We start from the raw sequence: 13,201 nt of genomic DNA on the forward strand, positions 1-13,201 counted from the left end.
TTTTCTTAATGTTTACACCCACACAAACACATGCACACAGATATATATATGAATGTATATATATATATAAGATATATATATATATATATATATATATATATATATTTTGATAGTTTTTTCGACGTTGAAACATATTTCAAAGTAACTAGCAGCCCATTCGTCGAAATAAAAAAAGGTATAAAGTGTAAATACTTTTTTATACGTTTCGACACAAGATGCGTGTCATCATTCAGCAACTACAACAATTGAAAATTTTATTACTAATTAAACAACAATACAATACAATACAATTAATCTATATTGTTGTATATTAGTAATAAAATTTTCAAATGTTGTTGTAGTGCTGAATGATGACACGCATCTTGTGTCGAAACGTATAAATAAAAGTATTTACACTTTATACCTTTTTTATTTCGACGAATGGGCTGCTAGTTACTTTGAAATATTATATATATGAATAATTCAAATTATATAAATTACCTCATCACAAATATCTCAAAAAACGTCTTGTGAATTTGAACCAGGGCTTGACGTTGAGCTAACACTGCTTAGAGTTCCTGGTTATCCTGTTCGAGAACACTTGATAGATGTGTCTTGTATGCTGTCCGCTGCCATCATGACTATGGTGCTTTTTAATAGATTGTCCTGAAGAGTCCTTTTTGCTGTGCTTGTGTTTATGCTTATGTTTGTGTTTCTTTTTATCCTTGTTCTTCTTTTTCATCTACAGTGGTAATAAAAATATTAGCATATCGAGAAGATTGATTTGAAGAGATTTTTACGGTTTTAAATGAGTATAACTTTCAACCTTGTGCAAGAATTTGGAGCTTGACTGGTGGTCAAATAGACTTTAATATGATGAACTTGATGACGAACATTGTATTTAATGTTTGAATGCTTTTTTTCAGCTCTTTTTTTTCAGAAGCGAAATTCGTGCAGCTACTATGATTATTATAAAATTACTATCCTTTTAATATTAACTATGAATAAGCTTGACAAGAGCCGGAAATAATATCTATTATTATTGATTACGGCTTACTTATGAATAAATAAATAAATAAATAAATAAATTGTTTCAAAATGTCATAGATAGTCTAATAATATTATAAATAGTCTCCAAATGGCATAATTTGTTCAAATATGTTGCATATTGTTGTAGTATGTCTAAAAATATTGCAGATTGCCTGAAAATGTTGTAATTTGTTTGAAAATGTTATGGATACTGTTCAAATGTTGTAAATACTAACAAAATGTTATAAAATACGCAAACAAATTGCCTAAAAATGTTGCAAATTTACTGAAAATGTAAATTGTTTAAAAATGTTGTAGAATATATTCAAATGTTGTAAAATGCATAAAAAGTTTGCAAATTGTCTGAAAATTATGTTAGTTGTTTGAAAATGTCAAGATCCTATGAATTTTATGAACTCTTTGGAATTTCTCTTAATAGATGTGAAATTTAATCACAAAACAACATTTACAATAATATTAAATTTTCTGTTTATATAAACATGTAACTCACCTTTGAAATGCTTGCATCAGCACCAGATTGAGACTCCTACTTCACAAATGAACTGTTCAAGTCAAATGGTTTTCGATCAATAGGCAGCGCTACATTTTGCCTCATGAATTCAATATTTTTATCACTTTCTAATTCACTCTATTAAACAAAAAATATATATGAAAGAACATGATCAATTAAATGCATAAAGATTATTATCAGAATCTATTATACCTTAAATTTTAACCTCGTGCATATCAGAATAATCAAGAATCTGTCTTCCAAGTTGGTCATCCATGTCCAAACATTCCCTCTTAACAGGCTTTTTATCGATTTCATCTCATTCGCTTTTAATGTTATGCAGACCACGAACATCTTGTGATTCTGGAGGAGGTCTCTTCAGATGCCCACTGGACATTGATATGTCCATGTCATGAGATGACATCAAGGGCGAGGGATTGTAACTGGGTTTGGTTATTGTTGAAGTAGCCATGGAGGTGGTGAAATGGTGCTTTGACTAAAAAATAGAGAAAATTAGTATTATTATGTAATTTTTGGGAAGGCTAGCGGTTTCTGGAGCAAATGATTAGTTTTTAGGAAAGGTAGGGTTCAGTGCTTTCAATATCTATAGGTTTTCAAAAAATATAAATAATAAAAAAATCAAAATATTCTAAAGTTGGAAAGTCTAGTTTTCATAAAGCTTTTAAAACTTTAAAGCTTTTAAAACTTTTAAATTATATATGAAGTTCCAGCAATTTGCTTTAAGAGATAATGCTTATTTTATTTTACCTCTCCTCCAAAATGTGGACCTAACTAGGCCTAGAATTTGATACTCGTTGAGGTTTAACCAAGTTAGACATTTCATTGCTTTGAAGACATTGAGGTCTTCTAGATCCATACAATGCAAAATATAAATCTACCAGATCACAACGTAATCTTGTATCATGAGACAACATGCCACTAAAAATATAAATAAACATTAACCGTTGCAGAGTTATGCATTATATACAAATCTAATCTTACTTGATATTATTCCAAATTCTTTCTACCAAATCCTTCGTATCCCACCTATGCCTGTTACAAAAGGCGGTTTATCAATTAGCATTCTAACGAGAGCATGTCTGACCCCTGGGTCTCTATCTGTCTCTACTACATCTGAAAGTTTGTTCAAGTCATCTCGCCTGCCCCAAACAGGGTGATAGTATTGACCTAACTTGTCATGAATAAATTAAAAGTATAAATGAAGAAAAGTAATACGATATACGAAAAATGGTCACAATTTTACCAAAGCTCTAATTTGTACTTAAAAGCTCATAATTTTCAAATAACTTGAGATATTTTTTTGTTTAATCTTTTCCAGGACAGTTAGTCAATACTATCACCCCATTACGGCTTGATGATACATTTATGACAATCACAAATATTGTTTGAAAACAATTTTGAATGTCATTCACCTGCCATTGCAACAGGTATAGTTTTTTGAGGAAATAGTGTTGAAAATCAGTAAAATTATTCTGCCGAATGATATGAGCAGCTGAAAAAGACCCAAACATTTTTCTGAAAATAGCCAACATGGCTGGAGGCCCTGCCCAAGTGAAAACCATTGCATTGGCCACCTAAAACCATGTAATACATTTAATTCCATCTCGCACTAATATATTTGTTCTCACCTTTGTCAGCAGCTTTGCATCGAACTTTATAAAATGCTTGTTCATTCTCAATAGTGACAGTCAAAGCCATTCGCGAGGCAGGAGTTGGGTAGCGTACCAATGCATCAATCGCTTCCATCTGAGCAATAACATCGCGCTCATGTCTCAACTGACACTGCCATTGGTAATCTGGCTGGTCGATTTGAGTTGATCTAAGTAAGAAGAGTCATCTCAGGATCCAGGCGAATCCAGAGAACTGGAGAATCACTGTAAAAGAAAAAATATATCAATATGGATATAAAAGCCAAAAATATAACTTTACTTTACTTACTCCATAGCGCTCAAATCCATATCAACTTCTTCTCCTGTACACAAAGGAATCTTTTTCTTTTTATTTCTACGACTCTTGGAATGACAAGTAATGTCAGCTTTAACAACTGTATTTTCAATTTGTAAAGTATGTTTAAAAGTTCCATCAAGTTCTTGCAAAGTAACTAGCAATGGACCAACATATTTTCTAATACCTCTTTGACTAACTGCATCCTGTCCAATTTCCAACTCTACAGTATTTCTAAAAAGGAATTAAATTGAGAAAATTCATTTACTTTTTAATTAATGCAGAAAACAGATGGCATGATTTCTGATTATTACCTTTTCCTATTAAAAACTGATGTCAGCGAAAATCTGGCATGTCCACCAGTCCTCACCCACTGATCAACAAAAACAGCCATATCTTTGCCGGTAACAGTAAATATAGCTTTTGTGAAGACATTTGTAGAAATTAGCATATGATGCCATAATCCACTGCCTTAAATATAAGAATATAAACAAAAATCATAATATGTAATAAGTTAATTAAATGTATTTTACCAATTTTCTGTGTAGAAGCATTCGTAGCCAAAGCTAATTGTTCGTTAAACACTTGCAGCAGTAATTCTTGACCAATCCGATGTTCCAACATTCTAATGACTAAATGAGCCTTTTTTCTCATTGCCTAAAAAATGCATTAATAAAATGCATCCAACATTAATAAAATGTGTGTGATCATATACCTGTATATACTTTGGTGACATAGTATGCAGACTTCTGGTAGGGAAATGGTGTACATTCTGTCCATTATTTTGAGCCACTGTAGCATGGTGATTGCCTCCTCGTCCTTGGGGCCCTCCAGCACCTGTTACAGGAGATGTGCCAGAGGCAGCGGCAACAGGAAGAGGTGCAGGCGCTTGGCTGGGATCCAAAACTATACCACCATACTGTTCTTCATAAGCCACAACCTAAAAGCCAGAACAATGTAAAATTTTTTTTTGTTACAATTTATTTTTGTTAATCAAGACTTTAATGTCTTATTTACAAAAAAAAAAAAATACAAAAAAAAACAAAAAATGCAATACATTGAATATAAAATGAAAAAAGTTGAAATAAAAATTAAATTAAAACAGTAATACAAAAATAATAACATAAATGAAAGATGACGTGATGATGTATGCCGCGTACTACGTCAGGACGCGTGCAGACATTGGGCTAGGTGTTTGGTAGATCGGAAGGCCATTTCTTGCTCAATCTTCTTATCGGTCTGTGAATCGCTTGAATTGTAGGATTTGTATGCTGGATTAATTTATTGTTGAAAGATGAACTTCTAATCTTGATCATTTCGTTGACTGTTGAGATTTTCAAATCCTTATGTAGGCAAAAATTCGAAATATACCAAGGCGCATTAATAAGGATACGCAGAATTTTATTCTGGCACCTTTGAATGATGTTTATGTTAGATTTGCATGAGCAACCCCATAGTTCGATTCCATAAGTCCAAATGGGCACTATGATTGTTTTATACAAAAGTACCTTGTTATCGAGAGAGATTTCAGATTTCCTCCCAAAAAGCCAGTAAAAATCTTTTACTTTCAGTTGGATTTGTTTCTTTTTATATTCAATGTGCGTTCTCCATGTCAATTTCGAATCAATGTGCATGCCTAAATATTTAACAGAATTGCATAGTGGAATTATTGAATTGTTCATGATGATAGGTGGACTGTTGTGATGTTTTAGAGAAATAATTATGTGCTGTGATTTTTCGATATTGATTTTGATATTCCAATCTAAAAACCATTTTTCGAGACTAGATAAATAATTTTGTAACTGACAAGTTGCTGTTCTAATATCGGAATTGCATGAAAAAATTGCTATGTCATCGGCGTAAGTGCATATGGTTAGAAGATCATCTGTGGGCATATCGTTTGTGAAAAGAAGATAAAGTACAGGGCTTAGCACACTGCCCTGTGGTACCCCGCATTCTATATTTCTGATGCTCGAAGTCACATCTTTAATTATGATTCTAAATTTTCTATTAAGCAAATATGAGCTTAAGATATTGAAGTAGTTTGGAAAAGTTGTTTTGATTTTATATAGGAGTCCTGAGTGCCAAACCTTATCAAAAGCCTGACTGACATCTAAGAATACGGCTACACTGTGTTCCTTTCTATTCATGGCTTCAAGAATACGAGACACCGTTCTGTTGCATTGTTGAATTGTAGAGTGATTTTTTCTGAAGCCAAAGTGATGGTGAGGAATCCAACTATCATTCGGATGATCTTCTGACAATCTCTGCAACAAAAGTCTTTCTAAAATTTTCGATAATATCGATAAAAGACTGATAGGACGGTATGAACTAGCTAGCTAGTTCTTTTGTTATTCTATGTCTAATATTTAGGATATTACGTACGACATGACCCTGTTTTAATAGTTCTAATTTAATTGCATCTGTGCTTGTTGAAAAGTGTACATTTCTAAGAACAACCCTATAAGCCTTCTCTTCTTTCAATTGATATGTACGATATACGGCATTAGTTTCTTTTAGATGTCTGGATAAAGTTCGAAAATGGTCGACAGAATTACATAGAATTTTAAATGTATTGTTAGCTAAACTTCTCAGGAAATATTGATCGTGCGGAATTATTTCATTTAATTGATTAGACATAACATTAATATCGTCAACTCCGTAAATAAATATTGGAGGGGGCTTACTGACTGGAGCCGGTTTAACTGAGATGTCATCATTAGCTGTTTCTATTGTTGAAAGGGCCGAAAATCTGTTTTGAATTTTGACATCTATTCCTAAGGGTTCAAATGAAGTTTTTCTTTTTTTGAAATTCACTACTTGCCATGAATTAGGAGGTTTCTTGACATCAGAATGTGGTTGAGTGAGGCTTGTAGATGCACTATTACTAGATGATATTACTTCCTGTCTTGAGTCAGAAACTGATGAAGTTGAACGCAGCGAGACCTTTTCCGATGTAAACATATTGGTCCGACCTTCTTCGCGAGGTATCTTGCTGTATTTGCTGGATCCAATAACGGTCTTTCGTAGTTTTGGGATTTCTGATGGTTTACTGTCCGATTCCATATTCGCTTCTATATCTTGATTGAAATGTAAGACATTTTTTTGATTCCACAAACGCACATTAGAGTCTCGATTATGTATGGTTTTTTGTAAGCAATTATTTAATTATCTGTACACTTTTGTAAGCTTTTCATGCAATATTAATAAACCGTAAAATTCAATCTGACATGCACTTGTTTTTTTTTTCATTACACCAACAATGTAAAATAATACATCAAAGTAATATGACAACATAATCTGTTACTTACATCCAACAATTCCTGTCTAACCCACTCTCTGTAATCATTATTTCCAAAACATTTCTTCGAGTACAACCCACATAGATATTCAGCAATTCCTTTATTGAGCCAGGTGTCAGACCAGCTCTGCATAGTAATGAAGCAGCCAAAGAATTGTTCAGCTATTGCTTGAGACATTGCTTTCCTGGTTATATAAGTTTGATCAATTATAGCTATGGAATGAAGCAAATGAGTACTCAGAATGCTCATGGTAGTGTAGGCAGCTACATCTTGAACAGTCTAAAAAGAATAAAAGGGGATTTATTTTACAATCTATGAATTAAATTAAATTCTAAAGAAACTTTATTCACCTCATCAACAAAAACTTGCTTATAACAAGGATATGGATATCTTGTAGCTAAAGTTTCCTCATAAAACTCAAAAGCTTCATGCATATATCGAACAGAGTTCTTCAATAATGGCAATAGTTGTGGTAGACAAAAGTGGGTCACTTCGTGCATATGGGGGTCCACATAAGTTTCAAAAGGTCTAGTATGAAAAAAAAAAGCACAAAGTTATTGATAAATAATACAATATTGATATATCTAGTCCATACCCAACAGCTAAAGCAATATTAGGAGCACAAGCAGGAGTATTTAAAACATAATGGTAAGTCTTCCTCCTCATATCAGGCGTCATAGTAATTTCTACAAGATCACCACAAGAGACAGCTGTCATTGCTGCGTCAACAGTAAACTCAAGACTCCAAGTACAAGGCTCTGCATAAGAATACACGCAAGGAAACCAGAGTCTTGATGAGTTTTCATGTGCATAGGTGTACATATGAGCTGCCCTCCAAAAAAAACAATCATAAAAATACTGCCAGTTATATTGTGATTTTCTTTCACAAACCTCTTCCATGGTGCCTTCAGTTTCAGGCACAACAAAATGCAAGCCACCTTGAGGTTGCTCTAAAGAAAATTCTATTCCAACTCTTAAACCTCTACCTTCACCAATGAGATGGCTTGCTTCATGGGGCACATTGATAAATAATTCTCCTGCATTACAATCAGGATCTATATTTTGAGCAGCCGCTAAGTGACACTTGGAAAATACCTCCAAAGACCTCCTGGTAATAGAAAGGATATTTATCAATAATCCTACTAGTAGAAATTGATAATTATGGGTAAAAACATAGAACAACTTACGTCTTTGAATCATTTTTGCAGATATCCAAAAAGGGATCAAAATATTGAAAAGTAGCCTCACAATCGCCTAATGTGACTCTATAAATTCTACATTGCTTAGCATTTAGTTTAATGCTTCTCAAATTGTCTTTCAAAGGTACTATTGTCAATTCCACGAAGCCCTATTATAAAAATGAGTACACAAATTTTTGTAGTTTGATAAAATAAAGTGAAAATTATTTGTATTTAATATTTACAATTATGCTCTTCCTCTCGAAGCTAATACCAGTCAAACTTAATATTTGATGAGCTGTAAAATAAATATTTTTAATGAATTTATATATCTAAACACCTGCAAATGAAAACTTGATAGACTACTTATAATTTAAACGGTCTGGAATTATCCACTGAACGTTCATTCTTCATTTTTGACTAAATTAAAACTTAAATATACAAATTTAATATTAAAAAATAAATTTATTAAACATTATTATTGCAAAGTTTGCTTCTAGGTTACAAACGTCTTGTTGAATGTTGATATCAAAAGCCTTCCAGTGATGCCAATTCTGTCATGTCATAACAATGAAAATCGTAATGTATACATGCTGCCAACACAAGAACAATATAACGAAAATTTGTAAATGAGGCAAATTTAAAATTAACAATCACAGTAAGAGACATTAAATAACATATTATTGCTAATAAAATCGATATATAATTTAACTAAAACTACTAGATGTAAGTAGCATTTTGCCTTGAGGCAAGTTGCATGAACTGATATCACTAAAAAATCTGCAATTAAATTAATTATAATGCACAACCAAGTGCTTGTATGTCCTAAAAGCTTATGATCAATATATAAATGTGTACATCAATTTAAACAATACTAGAATAATCACAATAATTAGAGCAGGTTTACAGAAATAACCGTTTATAAATATTTCACTGGCTTTCACATGAGCACCCAAGTGTCTCTTCTCATATAGGTACTTTATATTTTTGAGCTTTATGGTTATTTAAAGTTTTTGATGCATGAAGAGATTTGCTACATGTTTCACATTGATAAGGAAATTCTCTAGAATTGATAAACTTGTGTGCATTTAAAGCATCAGATTGTGCTAATGATTTATTGCATATTCCACATTTCTGAAGAAAATTTCCAGAATGATTAGTCATATGTTTTTTTAAACTATATACGGAACGAAATAGTTTGTTACATATTCCACAGTTATAAGGAAGATCTTCAGAATGAATAAGCATGTGTTTCTCTAATCGAATCAATCGTGTGAATGTTTTATCACATATTTTGCAGATATGTTGCTGTTTTCCAGTATGAGTGAACATATGTCGTTTCAAACCTTTTGGTGAGCGAAAGTTTCTGTTACATATATTGCATTTGCAAGCAAGTTCTCCAGAATGAATTGGCTGTTCTCTGTTATGAGCAATATGTTGTATGAGTGTACATATGTCGTTTCAAACCTTTTGATGAATGGAAGTCTCTGTTGCATATTTTGCACTTCAAAAGAAGTTCTCCGGCATGAATTGGCAGTTCTCTGTTATGAGCAATAATATGTCGATCTAAATGGTGTCTTAAAGCAAATGCATTATCACATATTGTGCATACGAAAGGGTTTATAGGAGCCTGCATTAATTCCTGTTTGATTTCTTCCTCTACAGTTATTTTAGAATTCATAAATCTTTCCAGACATGTTTCTCCATTCTCTGAACAAGATTCAGACTTAATATCCTCTTCATTTTGAGGATCTTCTGCTGAATATTCTAGTGGTTCAATTTTAATCGAGGTAGTTTTTTCTTCTGACATTATTAGATATATTAGATACCTGATTATAACAGAGAAAACAGTTGTGTACTAATTAATCATGTATTTTAATCAATGATATTAAATTTAACTAATTTAAGGTGATACTTGCAGCATAAGGTTAGGAATTTTTCCCGTCGTAACATTTTAGAAAGAAATGTTTTGATATGGTTTTGATAATCATCTTCAATCATATCATCTCAACAGGAATATTTTTATAAATTACTTTTATTTTTATAAATTACTCCATTTATGTATAATGTCTATTTTAATGTAATGTAAATAATAGAAAGTTTATTTTGTACGTCAAAATAATCGTCAATGTTGGCCACATTGCCGCCATGTTAGAATTGTTCACACGCAAAGAATCCTCAAACTGTGATGGCCAAATTGGTATCTTTAAACAAACTTATACCTGCAATTATTTAAATTATTACATATTGTGTACGTCTCAAGAACGCCTAATACTTTATTCCAACCTTTAGTGAATTTCTAAAAATCATAGAACTTCTTGTCCTTTTCAGGAACGCCCTTTTTGTAAGACTTTTTGTCTTGTTCTAGTTTGCTCGTCAGTACAGTCCTTTTCTTTTTTTATGTTGTTATTAATTGTTATCGATTGTATTAATAATTCTATTATTTATACATATGAAATTAACAATAAAACGTTTATAACAATAAAACTAATGGAATACACGTGTAATGGAAATAATGCATTAGGTTTGGGCAACATGGCAAGCGAATTTAAATTAATTGTTCAACACAACTGATATATGTTCATCGGAAAAAAATTCGATATATTATTAATTATTTTATGACTATTGTATTGATTGTACTTCAAAGTTAAACTCAAACACAACAAATATTTAATAAAACAGTACAAACATATATATGCAAACCAGTATGTAAACATTTTTTTATCCAAAACAATCATTTTCTACTATTTTGCCCATTTTATTTTCTGCACCTGCCATGGGACCTGCTTCGCCTACTTCTGGAGCCTGATCTACGATGCCTTCCCCGTGATAGTCTTTTGCGCGCAAAACGGACGTTTTTAGATTTTGCTTTGCATTTACGTTTTCGACGACCTCTAAAATGGCATTCGATTGTAGAATAATACGAACATGTACAACATTGTTTAATAATTTACCCTTTGGCAAGAATGGCATTGCATTTAGGGCATCTTTCAGACTCGCGCCTTTTTGAAGGCTCCGCTTTTTTGGCCTTATTGATATAGGGCTGTTTATCGCTACAAGCCATACAATTCCAAGTCTAACAAATCAAAAACATTAATTCTGTTGTTATAAATTAATTGCCAGATTTTGGTGTCAATTTACAAATCCAAAACATCTACTTTGATATTATAAATAAAGAGCTCAACCTCAAAATATTTCAAATTATGTGCACTTTTAAGCAAGGAAACATATTTTTTATATTTATATTGTTTGCTTACAATTATAAATAGAGTTTTAATTAAATTTCCAATGCTTTTGAATTTTACAAAAATCTTTAAAATTTTTATTAAAAATACATCTCAATCAAAAAAGAGTTTAAAATAGTTTATTGGTTTAATTATTAAATATTAAAAAAAATGTTTTTAAAAATTCAATTTTTTACTTAATAAAATTAAAAATTTCATATTTAAATATTTTAATATAAAATAACAGTTTATTTTTTATCAAATGAAAGTCCATAATCAATGATTACAAATAAAAATCACTTTTACTTAATAGAATAAAACAAATAAAATAAACTTTAGTAAAATCAAAAATCACTGTTTATATAAATTTTATAAAAATCTTAAATATTTTATTATTCTTATTCATAAATCGTCAGTAGAGTCCTATTTTCGTCATCAATCGTATTTTTTTATGCTTGAAATGATTTTTTTTAAATTTCTTTGCATCTATTTTGTTTGCTCGTCAGTAGAGTTCTATTTTTTATCATAAATTGTAAGAGTTTTTTTATCCTTGAAGTTATTTTTTTGAATCTTGGTTTCTATTTTGTTTGCTTGTCAGTAGAGTCCTTTCTTTATTTTCTAGTCTGATAATCAATTTGCTCGTCAGTAGAGTCCTTTTTAATATCTTAGGTCAATATTAAATTTGCTCGTCAGTAGAGTCCTTTTTTATATTTTGGGCAGGGCCGGATTTAGAAATTTGGCGCCCCGGGGCACTGACAAAAATGCCGCCCCATCCCTGAATTTTTATGTAAAATAGTTTTTATATATCATTTTTCTAAAATTAAAATTATTATTTGGTTGCAGTAAATTTATTACGCATTATATACTATAACTAGTGGTGCTTGGCATCGTGCCTTAAGGCAAATTGTTGGAACTTCCCGTACAAAAAATTAAAATAAAAAAAAACGTTTTTTTAAAGCGATCGCCCTGCTTTAGCTGCGTAGGGACAAAATAAAGAAGCGCGTATGCGTCGCCTCGCAGAACAACGAATAAATAATGATACAGATCCATAGTAAAATGTAAACAAAATTTATACTTATTATTAAAATATATGATAATTTGATGTGCATATGTTTTTAATGATCACTTTTGACCGCCAAATGTTTTTTTTTTCAAAGTTTTTATTGGATCATTGAAACCGCTAGACCTGACTCCAACAAATTTAATCAGTTCCCCGTTTTGTCTATACATATAAATTTCTTTTAATAATATTGGACGTTCCATTTTTCAAAAACTGAATTATTATTTTTGGGACCTGCCTTGGCCAATAACTAATCAGCTCGTCTCGCTATCAATAGGAATCGAATAATTCAAATAAAATTTAATTTTAATAAATTTAATACATAAAAGTTAATAATTTACAAAAAAAAAGGTTTTTTAAATTCAATTTTCATCATTTTTCAAAAAATTTTAAAGCTTTTTTTAAAATGTAATTTTCAGTACGGAAAGTTTCAGTAACTTGCCGTAAGGCACAATGCCATGCTTCACTAATTTAATTTTTTTTTGCGCTATAAGCTTGGAAGTGCACAAATTCGTCGTCTTAAAAGGGCTCGAGATCTGAAGAACATATTTTTCTTAAACTTTCAACTCATTTACGTATCCTTATATTAGCCAAATTGCCAAATTTTGCATTGCATTTGTATAATATATTATTAATTATATTTCTTGAAATAAAAAATGTTATTAAAAAATGGTATAGAATTTTTTTCTCACTATCCAAATTTTGCCGCCCCCGAAAATTTGCCGCCCTGGGCAGTAGCCCCGACTGCCCCTACTGTAAATCCAGCACTGATTTTGGGTCAATATTAAATTTACTCGTCAGTAGAGTCCTTTTTTTACCTTTTAGTCTGATATTTAATTTGCTCGTCAGTAGAGTCCTTTTTTATATTTCAGGCCAATACTGAATTTGATTTTTCTGTTAAAGTTGGGATTTTGTTTATTTGTGAATAAAGTCATTTTTAATTTTTTTTTTTG

The 13,201-nt window shown here is 31.3% G+C and overlaps 1 protein-coding gene and 1 pseudogene across 1 annotated transcript; both read right to left on the minus strand.

Annotated features, from left to right (window-relative positions):
- Positions 1-543: 543 nt before the first annotated feature.
- On the minus strand, positions 544-8,378 carry LOC113365526 (annotated as a pseudogene).
- A 1,009-nt stretch (positions 8,379-9,387) lies between these two features.
- Positions 9,388-9,774, minus strand: LOC113365524 (gastrula zinc finger protein XlCGF46.1-like). Its single transcript, XM_026607062.1, has one exon. The coding sequence runs from the start codon at positions 9,772-9,774 to the stop codon at positions 9,388-9,390; it is 387 nt and encodes a 128-aa protein (XP_026462847.1).
- Positions 9,775-13,201: the final 3,427 nt, after the last annotated feature.

Source organism: Ctenocephalides felis, unplaced genomic scaffold (assembly GCF_003426905.1).
Source record: "Ctenocephalides felis isolate EL2017-DRISC unplaced genomic scaffold, ASM342690v1 CF-g0.4_SCAFFOLD_01087, whole genome shotgun sequence".
In the NCBI taxonomy this organism is placed as follows: Eukaryota; Metazoa; Arthropoda; class Insecta; order Siphonaptera; family Pulicidae; genus Ctenocephalides; species Ctenocephalides felis.

What these genes read in the sequence shown, in the direction of transcription:
- LOC113365524 (XM_026607062.1), bottom strand. Translation starts at nt 9,774, where the DNA reads ATGTCAGAAGAAAAAACTACCTCGATTAAAATTGAACCACTAGAATAT.